At 32.6% G+C, this 24,423-nt stretch overlaps 1 protein-coding gene across 4 annotated transcripts in view; it reads left to right on the top strand.

The window, feature by feature from the left end:
* CREBBP (CREB binding lysine acetyltransferase) overlaps positions 1-24,423 on the top strand; it is a 152,105-nt gene that overhangs the window by 95,280 nt on the left and 32,402 nt on the right. For 2 of the 4 annotated variants that reach the window (XM_074279993.1, XM_074279995.1), the window contains exons 6-17: positions 1,912-2,154; positions 2,824-2,923; positions 6,925-7,071; positions 7,919-8,036; positions 8,468-8,660; positions 9,376-9,429; positions 12,021-12,145; positions 12,741-12,929; positions 14,881-15,297; positions 17,960-18,139; positions 18,747-18,933; positions 23,107-23,225. In XM_074279993.1, coding sequence (XP_074136094.1) covers positions 1,912-2,154; positions 2,824-2,923; positions 6,925-7,071; positions 7,919-8,036; positions 8,468-8,660; positions 9,376-9,429; positions 12,021-12,145; positions 12,741-12,929; positions 14,881-15,297; positions 17,960-18,139; positions 18,747-18,933; positions 23,107-23,225 — 2,072 coding nt within the window. Of the gene's footprint in view, positions 1-1,911; positions 2,155-2,823; positions 2,924-6,924; positions 7,072-7,918; positions 8,037-8,467; positions 8,661-9,375; positions 9,430-12,020; positions 12,146-12,740; positions 12,930-14,877; positions 15,298-17,959; positions 18,140-18,746; positions 18,934-23,106; positions 23,226-24,423 lie in introns of all 4 variants that reach the window. The other 2 variants (XM_074279992.1, XM_074279994.1) reach the window with 1 other exon arrangement.

The raw sequence follows: 24,423 nt of genomic DNA, 5'->3' as shown, positions 1-24,423 counted from the left end.
TCTTACAGTGTAACAATATTGCATTCTGTTTATATACCATGACTTGTTCAGCCATTCCCCTATTTGATGGATATCCCCTTAGTTCTCAATTTTTTCCTACCAAAAAAAAAAAAGCTACTATAAATAATTTGTATGTATTGTCATTTGCCTCTTTAATTTCTTTAAACTATTGACCTGATAATTGATATTGATGGCTTAACGTATATAAACTCTTAGATATTACTTTTTAGACATAATCCAAATCACTTTTTAGAATGGCTAGAACATTTCACAGAAATTTGAGTTGTCCACGATAAATATGGAAATATGCTTGAAGGAATTGAATACCTGTATTAGATTGCTTGCTGTCCTGGGAGGAAGCCAGTAAGGAAGGGAAGAAGGAAATTTGGAACACAAAACATTTCAAAAACAAATATTGGAAACTATATTTACATGTATTTGGTAAAATAATACTATTGAAAAAAAATTTTTTAATTGAGTTTTCTTAGTTTGATTGCCTAGGTTTTGTCACAGAATACTGAAATATATCAATGTATTTTATTTTCATATATGTGTGTACAACATTGCATATGTATACTGTTTGTGTGTATTATATGTACATGCTGTATATTGTATCTATAAATATATATAGTGTGTATTATATATACACATAGTCATCTTAGCCCCTCCCCCCTTTCCCCCACATCTTTTGTACGAACTACAACAATCAAAAAATGGTGATATTTGTCTTTATATCATAGCCATTTTACTCCCCCACCTCTTTGTGATAAAGAAAAACAACTCATCAGAAAGTGTGAATTATATTTTCTAATAGTTGTCTCCTGCCTTCACTCTGCTGTAAATGAAGAAGTATGATTTTTTTAAACTACATCCTTTGGTACTTAAATTTAAGGTTTATTATACTCTTTTTTCTTTATATTATTATAATTATATTTATTGTTTTCTTGGTTCTGTTTACTTTGCATCTATTCATATAGGGCTTTCGAATGTGTCTTCAAATTCCTTATCTTTGGCATTTCTTAGTGCATGGTAATATTGCTTTACATTATATGTTGTAGGTGTTCCCCTCCTCCCAGTTGTTTGCCACGATGATAGACATCAGCTTTGTGTTGGTTTCTTTTCTGTCACATAAAATGTTACTAAGAATTGTACTATATAGTATAATTTTATTACCTTTTGTTGTTATCCTTTTAAGCATATATGCATAGTCCTCATTTCTGGGTCAAAAGTTGTAAAGTCAAGAATTAAATTAGTATCACTTCTCATTTCTTACAGTAGTAAACTGATGTGCCTATTTGTTCACAATATCATTGACTATTTCCATTATTTTTCCTTTTTTGCCAATTTGCATCTTTAATTGTTTTGTTTTTGTAAGTTAAAGATTGTTTTATTTTGGACCTCGGACTTCTGTGAGTTATAGGTGGTATAAATATTTTCCCCATTATTTTTTATTGGTTTTATTCGTATGTAAGCTTTATATTTTTGTGTATTCAAAATTGCTTATTTTGTGTGCCAGTCTGTTTGCAAGTTTTACCATAAAGTCTTATTGAGTGAGCATCTAATAGTTTATTTTGATGATATGCCTTCTTATATTTTTCTAATACTGGACCAGTATTTTCAGATACATTTCTTTCTTGCGTATGTAGTTCCTTTCACCGATTGATTTTTCTTTCTTTCTTTTTTTTTTTTTTTTTTTTTTTTAACTAGTACTAGGTGATTTTTGATGATTGTTATATAGTTTGAGATCTGGGAATGTTCCTTTCATGGGTGGTTTTTTCCTTGCTAGTTGTGATTGAGGATTATGTAATTTGCTTTTGTGCTCTTGTAATATTATTAAGAATTAATGATATTGTGGCTTTTTAAGAGTTATTTTGACATTTTACCTTCTTTTTCTCTCTCTCTTTTAAATAGCCATCTTGGGATCTCCGGCAAGTGGAATTCAGAATACCATTGGTTCTGTTGGTTCAGGCCAACAGAATACTCCTACTTTAAGTAACCCCAATCCAATTGATCCCAGCTCCATGCAACGGGCTTATGCTGCTCTTGGACTACCCTATGGCAACCAACCACAGACACAGTTGCAGCCTCAAGTGTCTGGCCAGCAACCAGCACAACCTCAAACTCACCAGCAGATGAGGACTCTGAATGCATTGGGTAGGTGAAGAAGTCAAAAAAGATACTTTTTGTCCAATAGTAGTGAACTGAATTACAACTTCAATTCAATTCTTGCTAGTATCCATGCCATTATTCCTTTTGATGGAATTTGAGTGTTTTATTCATAAATGATAACATGTCTTTAAAAAGATGTATTGAATAAATACACTAAAAATTTTTATTTACCTTGCTGCTTCAGTTTGGTATTGGTAATGAACTCCATTGCCTATGTTATTGAATCTCTAATATCTTATGATTCATGTAACTACACATGGAGATAGAGTATAATAAATTTACTAAGAAGCAGCAATCTGTTTGCTGTTGAAATTATTTGTAGTTTGCCAGTCTTTGTTAGCTGGTTATAATTTGTCAGTAAAAATGATTAGTTTGGAAACACTCATCTAGAAACTAACAGAAGATCTGTGTTCTTGACCTAATTTTAATTAGTTGTATGACAGTGAAAGTCACTTCACTTTTTGTGGCAGCAATAGCATAGAGTAAATTTGAGAAACCTGGTTATGAACTCAGCATTTGATACTTTTAATTAATCTCAATAAAATTTTGCATTGTTTGTTAATGTAGAATTAAATGTAATAATGATTAAATATAATTAATATAGCAATATAATTAGTTTTTAGAATTTATTAGTTTAATTTTTCTTTCTCAAAGGTACTAATCCAATGACCATTCCAACTGGAGGGATTGCAACAGACCAACAACCAAATCTGATTTCAGAAACTGCTCTTCCAACTTCCCTTGGAGCAACAAAGTAAGTCTTATTACTCATTTGATTCTTGTTTTCACAAATTAGTAATAATTATATGCATTGTGAATAATGTAAGATTATTGTATTATAGAATATAAAACTAGAAGTTTAGGACTAGTAAGAAAAGTTAATTTGTGTATAAGTGTTAAGAAAGGAAGAAATTTTGTTGTTGAATGAAAATGGGAGTAAAATATTGCTTAGAGCCTAGCAATTCAGAATCTTCTGTCAAATTCATTGTTATGACATTTCATTGTTGGAGGAACATTTTGTGGTTGTGGGGCTTTTCTGAACTGTATTGGATATTTGGTATTTGAAAAAACATGCTTTTTATTTGAAAACATGCATTCTTTTTATGGATGATTGTTATTAGTCATATTTGACAGAATTTTAAAATTTCAAAGCATTTAGTTTAATATCAATTAAACATTTGTAGACAAATCAAATCTTTTAGGATAACAGAGGGAAGAAAGAGTCATTTATTAGGTTAAAGTGTGTTTCTAGGACAAATTTTGTAAAAGTGTGTATGTGTCCATTAATGGAGGTGTAGAGGTGTATGTTTGGAAATGAGGAGTAAAGTGTTAAGCAAAAGGGTTTTAGAGACAATTCTGTGTTGGTACTGGACTCTTTTCCTACAGTTTTCCAAAGAGGTTTCTATTTCCAAGAGGTGAATTTGAATTCTTGAGGTATAAATGTTTAAAAGTACCAAAGCACCTTCTATGTAGGGATTCTTTGACTCATCTCTGTATCCCAGGTCTGCCCCTTCCCACTTCATTTTAAAAAGATATATTGTTATGGCAACTCATGATTATTTAATATTTAATAATTTAGTATCTAAATCATTTGACACACACACACACACGCACACACACACATATATATGTACACACTTTCTTTTAAAATGATACTATAATTTCTTTTTGTTTTTCTCTTAGCAGTGCCGCTTAATACTTGGTCACTAAATTTCTCTGTCTTCACTTCAATTCATTAAGTGACTACTGTATGCAAAGCACTATGGGCTAGGTACTGAGTAGATCCAGTGAAAAACTACAAATGATACTTCCCCTTATAGAATTTGCTTTCTACTAGGGCAGTAAGCAAACAGATATATCATTAGTTAATAGGAGTAAAATAGTATTAAAACTGGGGGAATCTAGAAAAGCTTCCAAAAAATCAACTTTTAAAGAGATTGAAGAATTCTGAGAGGCAGAAGTGAGGAGAGAATGGACATATATTGTTATGAAATAATTCTGAAAAGGTGTGCTATAGATAGATTATTTAGGGTTTTAAATGCTGAACTAAAGAGCTTGTAATTTTATTGTTCAGGCAATAAGAAGCCATTGATAATTTTCGAGTAAGAGTATGACATGATTAAACATAATAACTTATTATAGTACTTTTGTGGAAAATAAATGGAAGAGTGACATGAATGCAGGGAGTCTAGTTTGGGAGCATTTATTATAATCTTGGCAAATGATAGCCTTGTGAGTAGAGAGCATGGGAAAGACAAGAGTTAGAAACTGGTTGAATATTAGAGAAAAGTAGAGATTGAGTATGATTCTATTGTTTATTTGACTTAACAGAAAGGATACACCGGAAGTAGATGAGTATAGAATAGAATTCAGATCTCAGCAAAAACATGAGTTTATTTAGGTTTAAAGTCCCTCAAAGGATATTGAGGCTAGAATGTTCATTAATCAATTGGTAATTCATGGAATTAGATTTGAGAAGAACAATGTAGAAAAGATGTATGGATGGATTGATTTAGGAGCTGTATGCATGGAAATGATAATTCAAGAGCTTGTAAGCTAATGAAATCACCATTTAGTCCACTAAGCATTTATTAATTATCCTGTGCTAGATACTGCACTAGGCAATAAGGTATAAGTACAAAGAATAAAACAATTCCTATTCTCAACTAATGAGAAACAGTGTAGGTTAGAGCTTTAGGGAATACTGTTAATTTAGTAGGTGAAGGATGAATTGTGATCAGCAAAGGAGACTGAGAAATGGTCATGTACATAGGAAAAGAACCAGTAAAGAGCAGTAGGGCAGGCATGAAGGGACTAGAGACCATAGCAGAGATAGCTTTTATGTTGGCCAGCATGGAGGAGTAGGATGAGGTAATAGATGAATTTTAGTGTTTCTAGTTATGAATGATGATGGAAATGGGGAAATTGAAATAGGTATTCTAAAGGATATCCATTTGCATTTTGAAGTCCTTAAATGTGAGAGGTTGTATTAGACAGGAAAACTTTGTGAAGTACTTAATTATTTGAGAACAGAGGGAAATAATCTAGAGGGTAGATATTCTAGTTTGCACAATATAGCCAGATGGAGTAGAAGCTGTTAGTTGTTGAAGGGAAATGCTGGACCTGCATAAAGACCTGAGTTAAAATTCAGCCTCATCTATTTTATCTTGTCTGTATTTTATTTATTTGTATATGTATGTTTATGTATATGTAGTTACATACATTTACTGTAGTATATTATCTTGGGCAAAGCTACTTCCATTAAGAAATATCTGTTTTAAAAAATTGTAAGTAGTGCCCATCTCCCAGGGTTGTGAGGATAAAATAATATTTGTGAAATAATTTCCTAGTCTTAAAGCACTGTGTAAATGCTGATAACAGCAATAAGAACTATAACTTGTGGGGAGGGTTTGCAGGTTAGCAGTGAAGAGCAAAGTATATGCCCTACTCCTGGCTTAAGGATTCAGGGGCTATGAGAGAAAAGGTACATCTCATACTAACGATATTGGTCACAGATACCAGGCAGGGTTGGGATGGGAATAGCCATTGGATTATAAGAAGTAGGATTTTATGTTATGGAAGCCATATTTCTCTTAAGTGCAGTAAGATAAAATAAATGTGAGTTTGCAGAAGTTTTAAGATGAAGGGAAGAATGAGCTAACTGGCGTTGAGAGAACAAAGAATGGTAGAGCTGAAGATTTATATACTCAAGTGCTGAGTTAGGAACTATTGATTTCCCCAGATCTGAGTTCTAGTTGATAAGGTAGAACTTGTGGCATTATTCTACTGACACAAGGAAAGGTAGGTATAGGTTTTAAGTAGGACAGTAAATGGAGACAGAAGATTTAGAGAATAGAAGGCCTTTTAAGATTCCTCTAAATCCATTCCAAGAATACAACTAGGAAAAAGCCTCACCTCCTCAGGTTGATGTTATTCAAGGTCAGTTTAGTGAGGAAAAGGTGTTGTGGCAGAAACTGTAGGTGCTTAGGACTTCCCTTTTGTTGTGAAGACTTAGGAGAAGCTAGGCAGTAGGTGTCTGTGGTGGGCAGAAGGCCTCCAAACCTAATCTCACTGGGAATAGGAAATTGATGGTGTGATACCAACTCTTAAACATTCAAGCCAAGGTAGCTCAGTTTCTCCATGAATCCTAGCTTGGTTATAAAGATGGGATGTAGGGATGTATTGTTGCCTCCTTGCTTTTTTGGCAAATATATAATAAATTGATTTAAGATGTAAAGGCTCTTGTACTTATGTCTCCTTCCACATGTTATTAAATCTAATGTGCCCTTCTAAGATAATACTCAACAGTACAGTTTATTAATCCAAATAATGCTTAAATAAAACTAGAATTATAATACAGATTCAACTAGATACTACCATATTTTGTTTTGTTCGTTAAGATTTTCTTTGTTTTTGCTCTCTCCCACACTTTTTTGTTTTCATGAAATTCATGCACCCTTTCATCTTTTCATTTCTTACTTAGCAGCTTCTCTGTTCATTTGTTTTAGTTTCTTATTCTACTGAGGCATTCAAGCAGGAGACATATTTTATAAATGTGACATAAAAGGTTTTAATTTTTTTTTAACTGACTATAATACTTTTAAGAGGTTTAGTAGTTTAGTTTGAAATATTCATTTTAAAATAATGTGGGATAGATAGAAGAAATTAAATAGGCTAAAAGTTAACATTCTGAAATGAAATTTGTGTTAGTGTTTGTCGCAGATAGATAAAAAGTCTTTTTTCTTTTCATTTTAGCCCATTAATGAGTGATGGTACCAATTCTGGTAATATTGGAAGCCTCAGCACCATGCCTACAGCTGCACCTCCTTCTAGCACTGGAGTTAGGAAAGGCTGGCATGAACATGTTACTCAGGACCTGCGTAACCATTTAGTACATAAACTGTAAGTAAAAACTACAGTATTACTCCTTCAGTTGTGAATAGTTCATAAATAGGATGAATTATTCATAGAGATGACAACTATTCAGATCAGCACATAGTTAGACTACATTCCCAAAGTTATTGTACTTTACATTATGGCACTCTTAACTTCTGCAGACTTTTTCCATTTGTTTCAGGAAACTATAACAACCCTAAAATTAATTGATAGCACCTAATTGGTTCAGTGTCCCTTAAAGTTGTCTTTACTTGTACTAGAGGCAATTGATTTTCTTTATGGATAGAGAGGGTAGTAGGAGATATTGGGGGGAGAGGTTTAGCACAAAAGTTAATTGCAAAAGTGTAATTCAAATAACTAAATATAGTAGTAAAATTTTTAGTAGAAAGAAAGATGTATTAGAGGCAAGGGAATGAGATTTCTTTTTTACATTTCTGATTAAAGACTTTTTTTAGTTTGTTGCCATAATCATCTTACATTAACTTCAAAACTATAAGGTACCATGATCAGTATTAAGTTGTTTTTCACTATTAAATGGTAAAATCTAAGATATCTTCCCAGAAATTATCTTTGACGATTACTTTTAACAAATTATTCTTGAGAAAGCAAGTATCTTGGAATTGGTTTGAATTAGGGTGAAATGATATAATTTTCAGCAGATATTTATAGAATACACACATACCCATACAGCCCTATTCCCTCCCAGCAATAAGTCTGTAAAATCTAATAGTAACGCTCAGGTAGTCTTCTGACATTTCTCATTTGTAGAAAATACATAAGATTTTTTATTTATTTTATATAGCTTATGAAATCATTTTCAAAGTGTATATTGTTAAATGTTTTATTCTTTTAGTGTCCAAGCCATCTTTCCAACACCTGACCCAGCAGCCCTGAAGGATCGTCGCATGGAGAATTTGGTGGCTTATGCTAGGAAAGTGGAAGGGGACATGTATGAGTCTGCTAATAGCAGGGTAGGTTTAATTTTGTAGTGATATGTACTGATATCCAACTATCCAAGCAGTCTGGAATGTCTTGAGACCTTTTTTTTCTAGAGAGTTGCCAGAGAGCAAAACAATCTGGGTAATTATTTCATTTTTAGTGGAGTGCCTTGTTATAATTATGGAATATATAATGAATACTCTTTGCTTTGTTAAAATATATTTTTGATTGAATCAGTATTTTGTCATTCTGATTACATTGCAATTATTGAAGTAGTAAGACATTAAACAAAAATACATGGTTTTAAAAATTAAATGTATGTGAATTCATCTTTTTATGTATAATGTTCATTTGTCTCTTTGTGAGAATTTCCTTATTAAATTCTCTGCTAGAACTTTTGAAAAAGATGAATTTTATGGAATAATATCTTAAGAACTTGGTATTGATTTTTTTTTTTTAATAGGACGAATATTATCATTTGTTAGCAGAGAAAATCTATAAAATACAGAAAGAATTAGAAGAAAAACGAAGGTCTCGTTTACATAAACAAGGGATCTTGGTTAATCAGCCAGCTTTACAAACCCCTGGGGCTCAACCCCCAGGTATTGCACAGGTTGCTTCTGGCATGGGCCAGGCACAGTCCGTGAGACCTCCAAGTAAGTATTCAATTTTTTTTCATCCTTCATTCCATATGTTTTCTTTTAAAACATTTATTGATACATATTGTTTTTATACCACTTTAAAAATCTAATAAGAGATGTTCTTTGGATGGGTGAGCAGAGAGGATTATAATGGGAAATTAAAGATTTTAAAAATGGGTCGAGGATAGGGAGAGAGCAGTTCAGCAAGACTTCATTCTAGTGTAATAGTATATGCAGTGTTCTACATCAATAAACTCCTACTACCTCTGCAAAGAGAGGAAGGAGGTATATACTTATATCTCTTATTGCAAGTCAGTAGTCCATCCATTTCATGTTTTCTGTTTGCTGTGCTCTTAATAACCCTCATGGTTTCAATTCATTTTTTTTTCCTGCAAAACAAATTTAATAATATCTATTTTGGCTACTATATAGAGTTGAAAGTTCAAACAAGAGTATATACATATACATGTATGCATACACACAAATATATCAGTGCATTGTTACCATAAAACATTATTGTCTATTTTTGAAGCAACTATCATTTTGTCCATGTATTTGAATATTCCACTTTCTTTATAGACTCTTTAAAACATTCTATGTATGGTCATTGTATAGCATACTGTCACACCAGTTGACTGTTTAAAAAACAAAACAACTTATTTAGTCTTTCCTTTCTTGTGAATAATATTCTTTTAGAATTTTAAAGTTGATTCTTTTGTTATCATTACAGATGGACCTATGACCATGCCAAGTGTGCCTATGAACCGTATGCAGGTTTCTCCAGGTTTGTAGTTGTTTAAAATTAATATATAGTTTTTACTTTGGGTTTTGTCCTTCCTTTTTTCATATAAGTTTTTTTCTTTTCACTTTTTGTCTGTGAGACTTAACCATCATTTCAGTCTTTGTTGAAAATTCATTGTATCTTTAGAATGATTTATTAGACAGTATGGAAAGAAAATAAAATTAGTAACTATGATCCTTTTTGTCTTTGGGTTTTTTACACTTATGGAGAAGATGAAATAGTTATGTATAAGTTCATAACCGATGAGCATTTGTTAAGTGCCTATTTTGTGCCAAGTGCACAAGTAGGCACCTGTGGTTTAAGTGAAATAAAATAATCCCTACTACAAGATGTTTATTTTATAATGATGGAAATAACAAATACCAATGTATTATGTACAGTATAAATATAATGCCAGTAAATTAAAATAATATAAAATAAATGTCATAGTTTGGGGAAGAGAGCATGAACAATTGGGGGTAATCTGGAAAGGTTTCTCGCAAAATGATGCTTGATGTGAATCTTAAAAGAAGAATCATACTCTGTAATGCATAGGTAAAGAAGGATTCTCATTTCAGGCACATGTGGGAAGGCCAATATAAAGACATGGGGGAATGAGAAATGGATTATCAGATGTAAAGACTTAGAAGGAAAGTCAGTTACCTGAATCACAAGATTGTGGGAGGAGTATTGTTCAGTAAGCTTTGAGAAAGATAAGGTGAGGCCAAATTGTGAAGTGCAAAAGCAAAACAGAGAAATTCATATTTTATCCTGGTAGCCTTAGGAAGCCATTGGAATTGAATGAATAAAGCAGTCATATGGTTAGGTTTGCATTTAAATAGGGTAGCAGTGCATAAAATATTGGAATACTATGAGGCAGGGAGACAAATTAAGTTTTAGAAAATCTAAGCAAGAGGAGATGATGATGATGATGATGATGATGACGACGACGACGACGACAGCCTGAAAAAAGGATAGTAGCTCTGTCAGTGGAGAAAAGAGATAAGATTCTAGAGATGTGAATTTAGTAGAAATGTCAAGATTTGGGCAGCTGAGTAGTTAATGTGGTGGTAGAGATAGTGAAGCATCTAAGATAATGCCTAAGGTTATAATCCTGCAAGATTTAAATGATGGTATGGTGACGTGGACAGAAAAGGTTTGGGGAAAAAATGGATTTCTTGAAGAAGAACATTACTTCAGTTTTGAATATATTGAGTTTGAGCATCTTTGGGGCATAAGTTTAAAATGTCTTATAAGCAGTTGGTTTTGTGATACTGTAGATCAAGTGAGAGACTGGGACTATACATGTTATGTATAAAAATATATATCTGTTATCTGCAAATAGATAATTTATCCCATAGAAGTTGCTGAGTTACTGAGAGAATGTAGAAGGAGCAGAGAAAAGGGCTTACTTAATTCAGGATTTGGGGAATAGCCATAATTTAGAGTGTTATATGAATGAAGAGTTGTCAGAGGAAAGTAAGTTGTCAGCAGGAGAATCAAGAATGACAAAAACCTAGATAGGAGAGAGTATAGAAGAAAAGAATAGTTCACATTGTTAAATGCAGCAGGTAACCCAAAAGGAATCATATAAACATTAACTACTAAGCATTAAAATTTTTTATATTTAGGGTTTATACGTTGTGAAAAGATGAATTTTTATATGATTTTTTGAATGGGGGGGAATGAGGATCTTATTTGAAGAAACAGGTGGAGGAAATGTCATTTACAAAAGTTGTTTTGTGAGGAGGAGGAATGACATGGTTGAGGTTGCAAGTTGATTGGGAAAGGGAACAAGATAAGTCACCTAGGTAGCTTTGATAGGTGAATATGCTTAAACTAATGTTATGAATGTGGAAATAGTAAATAGTGGAAGAATTGCCAATGCTGGTAACAATAGGATTGGATATGATAGTGAAAGGAAATAAGATATTCAGAGAGAAATTCAACAACAATTATGTCCTGAGCATCACATATAGAACAGTACATATAAACAGATGCCTGCTGTTTCAGCTCTTTTGAAGACCTACTTCATAGTCTATAGGATTCAGGTTTCAGAGGTTTTTAATGCAGATTTGCTTTGGGGGTTACTTGGGTCTTTTTAGAATGATCCTCTGCTGTCACACAAACCTTTCAAAGATTGTTGTGACAGATTAGTTTCCTTTTAATACTTGTTTCCTCTCTTTTTTGTTAATTCACACCTACTGCCTTTCCCTTTCTTTTCTAGTACTTCTTCCCATATAGGAGACTTATTCTGTTTTTCTCTTGCTACTCTTTAATTTTTCGCTTTCTCCCTACTTCTTTTCCTTTCCTGCCCAAACCTCTATGATTTAAGATCATATCCCACAGTTGTTTTACTTCTTTATTTTGGAAATTTTGAAAAATCAGATATAGCTCTCTTATCACTACTTTCTTCCCTTCCCATTTTTTTAAACATAAATTTGTGGTTCCAAATATTCTTTGACAAGAAGGAAGATTTATGTTGAGTGATATTTTATTTTACCTCTTTATTGGGTTTTTTCCTAGAAAGGAATATAATGAAAGTATTTTCATATTGATCTATTTTCTAATCTGTTTTTGGTGCATTTTTGCAGGAATGAATCAGTTTAATCCACTGTCCATAGGAAATGTTCAAATGTCACAAGCACCCTTGGGACCTCGGGCAGCTTCCCCAATGAATCATCCTGTCCAAATGAACAACATGGGCTCTGTTCCAGCGGTTTGTATCAAAATTTTTAAATCTTCATAGTTTTCTACTATATTGATTATTTGAGTTTTGAATTTCCACTTTTTTAAAAAGAGGATTTGAATAGTTGAGTTTAGATACTTTTTGAAGAACATATGACACTTATTCCCTTGAAGCTGGGGTAATCTCTTTGATTATTTTTGTCCTAGTTTGATCTCTGACTAAAATATTTTCACTGTTATTACAGAATCAAATGAACTTTGAACCATATGAGACTATAAGGAATGAATGAATAATTTCTCATGTAATTAGAATAAAGTCAGGAAATGTTAACACTAAAAAGTTTGTTTCTTTGGATACTTTTTAAAAACTTAACTAGAATGATGAGAAAGCAGTATTTGTAACTGTAGATCACAATTTGGTGTTATTTTATAGTTCCAGTTCAATAAACAACTCCAATTAATTTTAGACAAGATCCTTTTCATCTTTGGCCTCAACTTCATTCTCTGAAAAAATTTTTCTTTTCAAGATTCAACATTCTAGCATTCTAATCAGAAGAGAAATTTTAACCTCTTAAACTGTGCTTTAGAACTTTTAAGTGATTGTCATGTTATTTGTAAACTTCTAGATGGCAATGTCTCCTTCCCGGATGCCTCAACCACAGAACATGATGGGAGCTCATTCCAATAATATGATGGCTCAGGCTCCTACCCAAAATCAGTTCTTGCCACAGAATCAATTTCCACCCTCTGGTGGGACTATGAATGTCAACAATGTAGGAATGGGTCAGTCAACAGCACAAGCAGGAGTAGCACAGGTAAAAATAATTGTGGCCTTTAAACTTTTAAGTACATTTAGATCGGGGATGGGGAACTTCTGGCCTACAGAAAGGCCCATGAAATGGTTTGGTCTTGCCATGCCAAGATAACTGCAGGCAGCTACAACTTCCTACTGCTTGAGTTCATTAAGTTAATAATTTTGTAGTCTGCAAATGATGTTAGAAATATCCAAATGACCCTACCCCTGATTTAGATGAATTATGTTTAATCTTACTTCCTTTAATCCTGTTTCTTTCTTAGAGATTTTATCATTAACAAATATTTGTTAGCTTATTTTTTCCTAGTTTTCAATTGAATGAATTTTCAATGAATGATTTTACTATTTATTCTTTATGGGTCAAATTTATATAATACAATTATAGGCTACCTTTATGTAAAAGCAACCTGGATTTGGATTGATGTTGCCGGGTACCCTGTTGTACATAGTGTTCTGGACTGATTTGTCATTTCTGTCTCCAATGGATTAAGACAAGGAGAGGCTAATTGGAAGTATTGGAGAAGCTTAATAAAATGCAAATTTGATCTTTGTCTACTGATCAGTTCTGATCATGGCAAATTTTAGATTAATGAACAGGTGTGAAAAAGAGACTTTTTAAAATTATGTTTTATTAAATATTACTAACATGGACTTAATATGATATACTAACTATATATCATTGATTGTTATGTTAACTCTATACTCAAAGAATCTCTTAGTTTTGTTTGTTTTGTTGGGGGTTTAGAGGGTGTTTGTTTCAGTTTCAGATCTGTGGGAAACAGATTAAGTAAGGGGTATTTATAGCTCTCATTGAGCACCATCTAGCAGGGGATATTCAATATACATACATGCATAGTGCTAAAACAAAATAGCATATAAAATTGTAAACAAAGCCTTAGGAAAGGAAAGAGAATGTATAGATGAAGTGTCATTTTGAACTAGATATAGGAAGGTGCATAGAATTTTAAAAGATAGTGTGGGGTGGGGGAAGAGAGAAGAAAAGAGAGAGGGAGAGGAGAGAAAGAATGAGAACATAGACATCCTAGGTAGAGAGGATTCTGAATAGTAATGGAGGTTGGAGAGTATGTAATATATACAGGATAAAGCAAGGAGTTCGCTTGGCTTTCACAAAGCCAAGAAAACAGAGTAGGGAGTAGGTTGAGGTAAGTCTGGGTAGATAGAAAGGAGCCAGATAATTAAGAGTTTATAATGCTAAGGCAAATAATTTCTAATATAGACAGAATTTCCTTGACCTGACTTTCACTTATATAATACTTTAAATTAGTTATAACTGCTTTATTCCACTATATTATATTGAGTTAAAAGTTGTTTCTTTGTTATGGGTTTTAATTATTCCAGTTAATTGTATAAAGAAGTAATTCTACTACTTTTCCTTTTTCTCTTATATTGCATCAAACGGACATTATTTAAAACAAATATAATTATTTTTTTGAGACATGAACATCTAAGTACAGAATTTAATTCATTTTTGTTTCCATATCTATATTGTTATTGTAGAAAGCATAGATCTAGGAATCATAGATCAGGATTCTAATTCTAGTGATTTTATGCTCATAAGCTAGGTGACTTTTGAAGAAAAATAATGCCTCACATTTATATAACACTTTAAAAGTTTGCAAAACATTTATAACACAAATCCTTTGATGTAAGTTAAAATAATAATTCTCCTTTCCCTATGTGAAGAAAATTAATGTGTAAAGGGTGTTAAGTAGGTTAGCCCTGATGACAGCTATTACGTTTCTGTGAGGTATCTTCCAACCTTACTCTCCTAACTTTTGAATACAATACTCTGTTATGCCATATTTCATCTGAAATCACTTAACTTCTCTAGTCTTCAGTTTTCTCAGGTGTAAAATGATTTTATTTCTAAGGTCCCTTGAAAAACAAAATATCTTAACATCTTCTGCCCTTTTTTTTTTTTTTTAAAGCAGGGACAAGTACCCAACACCGCTCTTCCTAATACCATGAATATACTGGGTCCACAGGGGAGTCAGTTACCTTGTCCACCAGTAACCCAGTCCCCTTTGCATCAGACTCCACCTCCAGTTTCTACAGCAGCTGGCATGCCACCTATTCAGCATCAGACACCTCCTGGAATGACTCCTCCTCAGCCTGCAGCCCCTACACAACCTTCAACACCAGTTTCTTCTTCAGGACAGACACCCACCCCAACTCCTGGCTCAGTACCTAATGCTACCCAAACACAGAGTACTCCTACGGTTCAGGCAGCAGCTCAGGTCCAAGTAACACCTCAGCCTCAGACTCCTGTACAACCTCAATCTGTGCCCACCCCACAACCGTCTCAACAGCAGCCAACATCTGTGCATGCTCAACCTCCTGGCACTCCAGTGAGTATCACATGCTTTGAAAGCATCCAAATACAGAAATACTAAGGAAATTAATTTTCCATGTAAAGGGTAATCTTCATATGAAAGCAGCAGATGGTAACAACAGAGGATATAGTAGAAAGGTCTTATCATTTTCCTCATCAAACTTAAGAGCTTACTTATAGTTTACTGCAGAAGAGCCTACCTTCTTTTAATCCACTATGAAACAACTTTCCATTAACTTATTTATATTTTAAGCAAATTCCGTAGCCTATAGTTATTGTAAAACATTATTTAATCCTAAATCTTAGTCTTTTATAACTTAAGGAATATTTCATACTATTGAGATGCCAGGATTTGGTGAATAAGTCCATTTGTTCCCCCCTTTCAATTAGGCAAACATTGTTATATTGTTTTTGTTGTCATTATTATTATTATTTGGGGGGGACGGACAGAATCCCACTATAGCCTTCATACCTTTTATAACTTTTGGTCATATCTTTTGACATCCATCTTTTCCTGCCAAACGAAACTGAATTTTTTTTTTCCTCATAGGAGCTTCATATCTCTTTATTTTAGGTACTCTTCACAATACATTAGCTACTAAGAGTTATTATGGTTCAATGACCAAAAGTATGCTCACTTTATCCAAGTAGAGACCTGGTGTGTTTTTTTTCCTTATCAAGGGTAGGATAATTTTCTGTTGTTCAAAACTCTTCGTAAAGGTCTTTTGTTAACAAAACTTAGTATGCAACAACACATTATGTCTATGTTTCCAGAGAATAATGCTTCACAGTTTTTCATGTCTAATTCCTATATTTAGAAATTCTCTCTCTTTCTCTCTTTTTAAATAGTACTTTACTTTTTCAAATACATGCAAAGATAGTTTTAAGCATGCACCTTTGCAAAACCTTGTGTTCCCAATTTTTCTTCCTCTCCTCTCCTCCTTTCCCTCCTCAAGACAACAAGTAATCAGATAAAGGTTAAACATTTGCACCTCTACTAAAGATATTTCCATTATTCATCATGCTGCACAAGAAAAATAAGCTCAAAAGGTGAAAGAAAAAACACTAGCAAACAAGCATTAACAACAAGAAATGAAAATACTATGCTTTGATACACATTCAGTCTCCATGGTTCTTTATCTGGATGTGGATGGCTTTTTCCATCACAGTGTTGATCATATACAAATCTTGAATCATATCACTGTGGAAAAAAGCCAAGTGTATCAAAGTTGAAATCAGCCTGCTGATCATTTCTTATAGAATAATAATAGTCCATTACCTTCATATACCAATATCATAACTTATTCAGCCAACTTATTCCCAACTTAAGGATGTCCACTCAATTGGAAATTATTATATCTCAAAAATATTCTTAAGTACAGGAGGAAGTGTACAAACTTATAAGTACTTTAGTATGTCTTAGCCATTGTACTAAGTGCTTTACAAATATTATGTTGATTAATCTTCACAACAATCCTTGGAGGTAGCTTCTATTATTATTCTGATTTTACAATTGAGGAAACTGATACAGATAGAGTTTAAATGATTTCCTGAGGGTCACCCAGCTATAATAAAAAATGTCTGAAGTTGGGTTTGAACATTGAACATTCCTGATTCCAGGACTAGTACTTTATCCATTAGGCCACCTAGTTGTTTGTGGTTAAATTATTATTATTATTATTATTATATTATTTTAACTAAGTACATTATCTTGACTTTGCTTATACTAAAGCTCATTTGCCAAATATTACTTTAGGTGATTTTTCTGAGATTTTCCAACATGCTCTACTCATTGACATATTATTGTACTACTGGAAAAAATCTGTACCACCCAAAAAATTTGGGAGGTATCACAGATGATTTATAAAATATCAAAATCAGGCCTAGCCAGGCCTTATCCATGGGACACTCCTGCAGGTTTTCTTTTCTATTTCAAAGACATACCCTCTGCATTGCCTAAGACTCTCTCTCAATATTGTATTAATGTTTTAAGATTTTCAAGTGGAACCTTGATGCAGACTTTTTGAAAATGTAAAAATATTTATTCTTACCTACATGCTGATTTATTTACACTGTGTTCACTAGATGAGTTAAACATGATTAGGGTAACCCTGTTGGGTTTTTTTCCCCTTTTAATTTGTGTGTGGTTATTCATTCTTTATTATTTTATCCTTTGACTAAAATAGAGAATCATAAACTTTAGATACTGGTTTATTGGAAGAAATTAGTTTTAAAATAGCTCTGTTTTGTGTCTGATAGCCTCACAAAAATTTTATATCTTTAAAGCTTTTTTATATTAAGAATTTTGTTTGAACAAAATTGCCATTTCTCCATACTTCAGCCCTGTAGCCCACAGTACCTTCTCTTTAAAAGTTACACAAAACCATGTAACGTATAGTGTTTCTAGTAGACAAAAGCTTTACTTTTCACTGTGTTCATATTTGAGCCTCAGTCAGGAGCAGTAGATTCTTCTTGAATCTTTTGCTGAGTTTCTCTGACTTCACAATTCTGTATTTCAACTTTATTTCTGAGAAATCTACTACTCCATATTAGAATATGAGTATGTATAATGATTACCTTGCTCAATTTGGAATCACCTTTATCTTCATTTTGCTTTCCAAGAACAAGTGAATATTTCATTTATTTTCTGATTTTAGTTTGTATATTTTGTGTCAAAGCTTTCCCAGGCAGCTGCTAGCATTGAAAACAGAGTTCCCACTCCAGCCTCAGTGGCTAGTGCTGAAACCAATTCCCAGCAACCTGGACCTGATGCACCAATGATGGAAAGTAAAACAGAAAGCAAACCTGAAGAAACTGAGCCTGATCCTAGTGAAACAAAGGGGGAACCTAGAACTGAGGTGTGTAACTTCTTTGCATTTAATAGATATATTGTGATATCAAAATTATAGTAGATTAAGCATAATTAAAATATCCAGTAAAAGTTGATTAACTAAAGCTACATAATTTCTGTAGTCCATTTAATGTGTATGAAAATATAGATTTAAAAGTATAATATGTGGAACTTTGTTTTACCACATTACTCTTGTATCTTCTAGGCTCTAACAAGTAATTCTTTCTTTCTTTTTTTCTTTTTTTTTTTTTTTTTTTTTTTAATTTCCAACCCTTCACATTTAGATTTTGGAATGTATATTCTGTATTATCATATATTTGTTGATAAAATAAGTAGCATATGGTTGTTATAAATAATTTAATACTAGGTCTTGAGAGAAATTAGAGTGTGTTATAAATTTTAGGAGTTGATAGGAAAAATAAAATCACATTGTCATAAATGTAATTCATTATATCTTCACTACCAAAAAATGTTAAATCTGTGATCATGGCTCTGTAGAACTTGATGAAAAATTTCTATTTGGGGAAAAGTTTTTACAAGCATATAGATTGTGCAAAATCTGTCTAAAATTTTATTTTTGTTTTTATTTCTACAATTCTATTTTTTTTCTCAAGATGGAGGAGGATTTGCAGGGGTCTTCCCAGGCAAAAGAAGAAAGTGATGTAACGGACTCCAAACAGGAACCAATGGAGGTTGAAGAAAAGAAATCAGAAATAAAAGTGGAGTCTAAAGAGGAAGAGGAGAATAGTAATAATGGCGCAACTGCCCAGTCTACATCACCTTCTCAGCCTCGTAAAAAAAGTAGGTAGATTAAGAGATGGTGCATTAAAGTATATGTCGCACTATTCTACAAATCCAATCTAAGGATTAGAAGTTAGGAAAATTAAATAGTCTCAACTGCCCTGCTATCTTGTCTTCTCATCTGCCATTCTACATCTCTCTTTCTGGATAATTTCATTTGTCTAGAAGGTTATTATTAATGAAAATAGATAATACATTAAAGAACTGGATTGTTCCCTATTAATGAAAATATTCATAGTAGGAGAAGTAAAACCAATTTTCTTTATTTTTTTATTATTGTTTTCCTCATGAGAAAAATTTACCATAAATTTTCTGATTTATTGCTTGCAACCAGTGAACACCTTCATGGATTAAGTGGCATTCTTTTTCTTCCTTATACTGCCATTTGCATTTATTTATTCCTTATGTATTTAACTAAAACACATTTATCTTAAAACACAGTACTTACTGATCATTGATAATTTTCTTTTTCTTTTTTTTTAAAATAGTTTTTATTTACCTGATATTTGCATGGGTAATTTTACAACATTGACAATTGCCAAACCATTTGTTCTAATTTACCCCTCCCCCCTCCGTGGCAGGTTGATGAATACATGTTAAATAGATCATTGATAATTAAAAAAAAAAAAAAGAATATAATAATTGCCTTTAAAGTGTTTATAATCCAACTGAAGAAATATGACATAAAGACATAAAGAAATTGTTAAATAGTAATAGAAGAATGTGATATGAGATTTGTCATAAGGGGTAATATGATTGCCAAATGAGTCATACTAAAAAAGTGCTGTAAGAAATCAGGAAAGAGAGAGGTTACCTTTGGCTAGATTTATCAAGGAAGGTTTCATGAAGGAGTTGACTCTTTAGTTTGGCTCTCTAGGATAGGTAATATTTGGATCAGAGTAGAAGAAAAAAGAACAATAGTGAGAAACAAATTTAAAAAGGTTAAGTCCTGAAATTTGGTTTTTCAGTGTTAGACTAAGCTAAATGCCATGATTTACATAGTGGAGAGCCTCTAATGCCCTGACCAAAGTTATGTAACTTTGTAACATGCATGTTAGCTTGAAAAACCAGAGAGAAAATGACCATTTTAGAACCTGTGAGAACAGCCCATTCATGTGACAACTGATAAAAGCTGGGGTGGTCCTCAAAAGAATTGGGTAGATGTAACAGGCATTTCAAAGACAAATTTGAGAGTACTTGGTGACTAAGGCAGGGGAAATTAAGGAATTAATATAACTCTGGGATATCAATTCTTAATGACTAGAAGATAATGATACCATTGACTAAAATGGTTGAGTCAAGAGAGGACTGAGGGAATAGCTGTAGGGTTTTTTTAGATATATAATGAATTTGAGCTGCTAGCACTAGTGAACAATAAGCAATTGCAATGATTTCAGTTCATTCAAAATTTTATTATGCCTGATACAATACTAAACTGTGGCAATATTAATAAGGGGATGGGGGGGGAACCTGCCCTTAAGTATCTCACAGCCTCTAATGAGGGACGATATCAAAAAAGGAAGAAATGGAGAGATGGAACAGAAACCAAGTCAACTGCTGAAGAAAAACTGAGACTTTGCTGCAAAGTTCTCTCTATAAAGGAAGACTTTGAAGGGAATATATTGTTCTCTTTTCCAGCCGTCAGTCAGAATGGAGAGTACAGTTGAGAGAATTGAGAAGATGTTATTAAGTATCAAATTGAATCTATCAACATAAAAAATGAGATTTCAGGTGATCTATTTAATAAATGAATGAAAAGGCATTTATTAAGGGTCAACTGGAGTTTGGAAGTGAGGGCTATATTAGAGTAATTTGTGACATTGTTAAAAGTTTCTTTTTCTCCCTTTACTAAGGAGAAAACAAAATCTTAGGTTTTATTTTCTTTAATAGTGTCACATATACCACACAGTTATTTTTTTTCCTAAGAGGACAATACTAACAGATAAATATATAGGGGATAAATATGGGAATAGAACAGTCAAAGTAGGGAGTCACTATTTTAAGTACACATAAAAAATCATTTACAATTATGCTGAAGAAAACTTCACAGAAATTTATTTGGATAGGTTGAAATTGAAGACACTAGTTAAGCTCAAAAATAAAAAACCTGAAAACAGAAAATAAATAAAATTTTCTGTTAGTTATTGCTACCATTCTTATCTGAGATGAACATGTGTAGCTTTTTGGTTTTGCTTACTATTTTTATTTACCAGTTATGTCATGCCTACTTTTTAAGCACTTTACAAAAATCTCATTTGAGCCTGAAAATAATTCTGGGAGGCAGATACTATTAATTATTCCTCACTTTGCAAATGAGGAAAACTAAGTTTAAATGACTTGTCCATGTGTCACAGGGCTAGGTAGTTTCTGAGGCTATCTATAACATAGGTTTTTCAGAAATACTTATTGAAATGAAAAGTGTGACAGCTTTCCTATCATAGATTTTATATGTAGTTTTTTGTATTTGCTCCCTTTTTATAAGAGTGAATTAGTATGGCTAATTTTTATACCTCATATTCATGGTGATAGGAACTGTATTGTTTCAAACCTAGATCACTGCACTCCCTGTTATATCTTCTGCTCCTAAAATTTTTATATACATACATACATACATACATATACTGAAGAAGAAAAAAAAAGGCTTCTTATATAAGTTTGTTTTTAGGCAAGGTGAATAGGAGCAGTTATGATCTGTAGTTGCTCTGTTTGATATAGGAAAAACCCTTAAGCTTAATTTCAATCAAATTTGATTTTGTTCTTATTTCACATATAACATTCTGGATTATATTTGGCTAATAGCTATACTTTAATAGCAAGAAAAAGTTAACAAGTGACTGGGTAGTTTTCAGATTTTTATTAAAGTTACTTTCATGCTTCATTATTTTTATATAGGAAATTTAAGTTTAGTACAGAACTTAAATGTTTAGATTGAAACAAGAATGTGTGTAAGACATAAGGGATTTCAATTTCACTGTCATAATATAAACATTAGAACAACTGCTTTCTCTCCTGGGTGACTGAAGTAGGTAGCTTGCTACAGCTGAGAAGTTCTGAGCTATAATCCCTTAAGTTTCTTGGGGGTGTCCCCATAAGTTCTACACCACTGTAATGTGCCCTTGGAGGTTGCCTAGAGGCAAACCAGCCTGTTTCAGAAATTCAGCAAGTCCCATTTCCTGATGACACTTGAGCAGTTGCTACACTTTAACAAAGTATAGAGTGACTAGTCTCAGCAAACAAAGGTATGCTTCTTGGATATGGAAAGGAATGAAGAAATTTATCAGATGCAGTTCTTAACTCATGTCTTTGTGACATGGTTATATATGTACTACTTTGCATAATACTACCAAAGATAGTTTGATGAATCTTTTGGTTGATCTTCAGTTAATTGACTTATGCCATGCAAATACTAATACCCCTCTTTTCCTACCCCATTACTTAAGGTGTTAGAAAAATATGAGCAATTTTTTTTTGGATTAAAGGAAGTAAGATTGTTTTCCAACAAATACAATATGCCTTGCTTCTGATCTTTTGATTTAGTTTTGAGATACTGAATTTTTAAACTAACTTTGCCTGCTTTTTGTGCAATTAGATGTTTATGTTATTATTTTTGTGGAGAAGAGCCACAGAAAATAGAATAACTCAGTGTATCAAAAATTACTAATATTAGGTAGATGAAAATCTTTATGGGCCTAATATTATCACCCAATTTGATCCAGGATGTCAATTTGGAAGCTCTAAGCTTTACTTAAATAAACAATGAATGATAAAATAGTTTCCATGGAGTTGCTAAACTTATGCTCTCTTTGACAACATGGCTTTGGTACAATTTTTAAAGATCAGAAGTTATAAGAAGATTTAATTGTAGCATTGGAATGGAATTTATACTTATAACTAGAAACTCATTGGTTTATCTTGGAAGTAAAGGTTTTGAAAAGGCATCATGTAGACAATTTGGGAATGTTTTATTGGGTTTAAGTTATAGTTTTTACATTCGAATAATATATTGCATTGTGTTCTACATGTCAATATTTCATTAAACCAACCACTTAAATGTCTAAAAATATTGTTTAATTAAATGACTTACTTTTATCATTAAGAATGTTATTTAATTTTAAGGTTTTAAACAAGTTTTTTCAGCATTGATTTTTTTTTTTTCTGTCATTTTTCCACTAGTCTTTAAACCAGAAGAGTTGCGACAGGCTCTCATGCCTACATTAGAAGCATTGTATCGCCAAGATCCAGAGTCTTTACCTTTTAGGCAGCCTGTGGATCCCCAGCTCCTAGGAATTCCAGTGAGTTGACACTAAAAATGCATTCTCACTTTAAGAATTTTGCTCATATGAGTTTAACATGTATTAAATTACTTGCTATCAAGGGAAGAAAGTGGGACAAGGGAAGGAGAAAAATTGGGGCACAAAGTTTTTCAAGGGTGAATGTTGACAATTATCCACACACATGGTTTTTTTTTTTTTTTTTGGAGGCTGGTGCTCTATCCACTGCGCCATTTAGCTCTAGCTGCCCCCACACATATGTTTCAAAAATAAAAAGCTAGGGGCAGCTAGGTGATATAGTGGATAGAGCACCAGCTCTGAAGTCAGAAGGACCTGAATTCAAATGTGGCCTCAAGATACTTAATACTTCCTGGCTGTGCAACCCTAGGCAAGAGAAATAGAGTAAGCTATTTAAATAAATAAATGAAATAAATGAAAATTTGTTCAAATACTTATCAAGAAGTTTCTCTTTTCATTTGTTAGTGCATAGAATTTATGGTTGGTTTTATTCTAGGTGTTTCTAAAGTTGATTAGAAGTTTAATAATGGGGACAGCTAGATGGTGCAGTGGATAGAGCACTAGCCCTGAAATCAGAAGGACCTGAGTTCAAATGTGTTCTTAGACACTTAACACTTCCTGGCTGTGTGACCCTGGGCAAGTCACTTAACCCCAATTGCCTCACCAAAAAAAAAAAGAAGAAGAAAAAGTTGTAGAATGAAATATTCATTTGATTCAAAATACACTGGCATCTCCTTGCTGTTTTATAGAGTAGATTTATACCTTCTTAACAGTGTTGATTTTGAAAATTTTTTAATCTTTTTTTATTGGTTAAATTCTCTATATTGAATCGAGTTCTGCTATAGAATGACTATGATATCGACATTCCATTTTCTCTTTTATTACAACTTCATGTTATGCTAAGATGAAATATCTCATTTTTTATAAAATTTGAAAAGTAAATTTTATGTGTACCTTTGACTGGTTTTGTTTAGATGATGAAAAATTTTAAATTAAAGGCTTATTAATTTTAGTTAAATTTCCTGGGTTTTTTTGTCTGATTTTTTTCTTTCAAGTGATTACTAAAATAAAAATGTTATTCTGATGTATAGTAATTATTTTCAATTTTACAGTAAAAATTAAGGTTATTGGGTTTTGTTTTTGTTTTTTTGGTTGCATAGTTTTCTCTCTATACCAAAAGTAAAATTGTTATGGTGTGTGT

This window comes from Sminthopsis crassicaudata, chromosome 1 (genome assembly GCF_048593235.1).
Source record: "Sminthopsis crassicaudata isolate SCR6 chromosome 1, ASM4859323v1, whole genome shotgun sequence".
Taxonomy (NCBI): domain Eukaryota; kingdom Metazoa; phylum Chordata; class Mammalia; order Dasyuromorphia; family Dasyuridae; genus Sminthopsis; species Sminthopsis crassicaudata.
Note: the sequence above shows the minus strand (reverse complement) of the source record. Positions and strands in the feature narration are given on the sequence as shown.